This window comes from Montipora foliosa, chromosome 8 (genome assembly GCF_036669935.1).
Source record: "Montipora foliosa isolate CH-2021 chromosome 8, ASM3666993v2, whole genome shotgun sequence".
Taxonomy (NCBI): Eukaryota; Metazoa; Cnidaria; class Anthozoa; order Scleractinia; family Acroporidae; genus Montipora; species Montipora foliosa.
In genome coordinates this window covers 50,754,396-50,756,895 of record NC_090876.1, presented here as the reverse complement: position 1 = coordinate 50,756,895, position 2,500 = coordinate 50,754,396, and the positions used below count along the sequence as shown (strand labels likewise).

The 2,500-nt window shown below is 39.6% G+C and overlaps 1 protein-coding gene across 1 annotated transcript in view; it reads right to left on the bottom strand.

Moving 5' to 3' along the window:
• LOC138012656 (uncharacterized) overlaps nt 1–2,500 on the bottom strand; it is a 14,389-nt gene that overhangs the window by 5,914 nt on the left and 5,975 nt on the right. Inside the window, exon 4 of the mRNA XM_068859484.1 lies at nt 976–1,029. Coding sequence (XP_068715585.1) covers nt 976–1,029 — 54 coding nt within the window. The remainder of the gene's footprint in view (nt 1–975; nt 1,030–2,500) is intronic.

Genomic DNA, 2,500 nt, shown 5'->3' with positions numbered 1-2,500 from the left:
AAAAGATCAGATGGCTGACCTTTCAAACATTTCTATGGAAAAAGGGGAGACAAGATAAGGAAAATGAATGAATAAACCTATTTCAACACATCTGGAATTTGATGTCTCCGTGTAATGGGTGGTTTAAATCTTCAAAAACACAATTATACTAATAGATCTCTGAGTAATGAAGTGAAAGGGCACAGAGGCCTACTGAATAAATCAGAGTCATGGGCAGTATCCAAACCACCAACCTCCACAACACTAGTCAGTTCACTTATCTTTGGGCGCTTTCCGTTTGTCAGAACTGGCCGACAAGACCCACCAGTTTACAAAGAAAATGCAGCAATTTGAACTTAGGAACACTTGCGAGGTAATCCCTCACATTCTTCTGGAGGAGTATATATGATCCTTGAAGTGTGTTAGTTTCAAGGCCTTGTAGAGTTAGTCCTTCCAAATGCCTGGTCTGGCCGCCGGTCAGTTCTGTCAAACGGAAAGCGCCCCAGGTTTTTCATTTGACAAGGTGTCTCACTGGTCTTCAGGCTCAACCATGTCATATGCATCAAACTTGCTTATGCAATACTGATGTTGTAATAAATCCATGCAAAAGATCATAACCTAGTTGTTTGGAGGCAGGTGATAGGACAACAAGAAATAAGAGTCCTTGGCAGTACCGGTATTCAAACTTACAACCTCTGTGACATGGTACCCTGTTGAGAACTAAAAGCATAGACCTTGGGCAAATATACCGGTAATAATTATACCTCTGTTTTATTGCTAATTAGCCTTCAGAATTACTAAAACAAGCAAATTTCAAAGAATAAATTATTTGTTTCAAAATGAGGGCAGTACATGTAGGTTTAATAAACATAAATACAAAAGAATGTAAAGGAGGTCACCATTTATGAAAGTGGTCTAGACAGTACATCTTTACGACCCTAAGGAGTAATTTATACACAGTGACACAGGAATACAAATCTTTTATTTGAATCTCACCTTTGATTGATCATTATTGTTTATGATTGCTCTTTGACACCATTCACAATGTACCTCAATAGAAAGAAAATGCAAGCATGAAATTCAAAGGCATTTTTGTGCCCTCACCTACATCATGGGTAATTAGACTAAGTTGATCAAGGTAAATTGACCTCCATAAGGTAGCCTGCATGGCAGGCGTTCAAAGGGAAGGGAACAAAAAAACCAGTGGGAGGACGAGGAGGTTGCACAAGGAAGAAGGGAAGGGAATGCCTGCAAGGAAGCTATTGTTTTTTCTGTTTAACCCCCTAATTAATATGCATACATATGGCAGCTGCAAAATCGCTAAAACTGTCAAATGACATTCAATCAAAATTGCTCCATGCAGGAATGTTGTATATCACACCTTTTTTCTAAAAACTCTCATGGAGTAGAGCAACACAAAATGCGCTTGCCTGAAAAAGGAGCAATCTTTCAATGACGTGCGTGGAGTTTGAGAAAGGAGTTTACTGGTGGAATATGGCTCAACAAAGCTTGTGTGGATTTGCTCAGACCATCGCTGAAGGAGGAATTGTTTAGTGTTGTATGGGCTGAACGGCTAAGAAAAGTAGCTGGAATCAATATTTCGAGAATACTCCGCACCTTGTTTGCAACGTATGTGTACGCAAAATCAAACGCTGTTGCTATAATTTCAAACTTCTATCCAAAAGCTTTGCATCAGATAAAAAAAGACAACGTTGGTGGCATCGGTTGAGGTGGACATTTAGATTATTTGTGAGAGAGGCTGAGAGCTTGAAAATAGTGTGACACTGAATTTAACCAATCGGAGCAGGGGATTAGGTTGGTTATTGAGACAAATTTAATTCTATCTGATCACAATTTTTACGTTCAGAATCTGAGCATTAAACGGGGGGCATCCCCTTTCCTTCTTCTGCATGCAACCTCCTTGTTCTTCCGCCAGCTCTCCCTACCCTTCCTCTTCAAACGCCTGCCACACAGGCTAACCGTAAGTTGATAAAGACGCTGATGTTGCGAGTGTTAACTAGCCCTTCCTCCCAGTGCTGTGTCATTTTCACCATTTGTACCCTCTTTATTTAGGCTTTGCCTGAATACCATATCAACAAGAAGGATGAAACCGTTTAAACCAGAAAAGACCTGCAAGCCCTCTGGTATTATTAAATTGAATAATTAAATGCAACCGGTTAAAGTTGCAAGTGCAGTAAAACGGTATCCTTTATTTGGGAAACGAAAAAAAGTTGAGCTCAACTATTGAATACCTTGCCATTTATTTGCATTTATATGAATAACATCTATACGGAAGATATCGTTGACGTCACCTATTGTCATTAATATGCCAACCAGAGCCTCATTGGCTGTCAAAACAAAGGATCTTTCGTTCTTGTGGTTGGCAAATTTGAATAACAAAAGCAATGTTTGTAAACAGATATCCTCCCTATTGCATTCTTACTTGCTCTTCAAAGGACGCTGCTCAATGCTAACAAAGGTGGTAGGGTATTCAGCAGTTAAGAGGTTGAAAAAACACGTT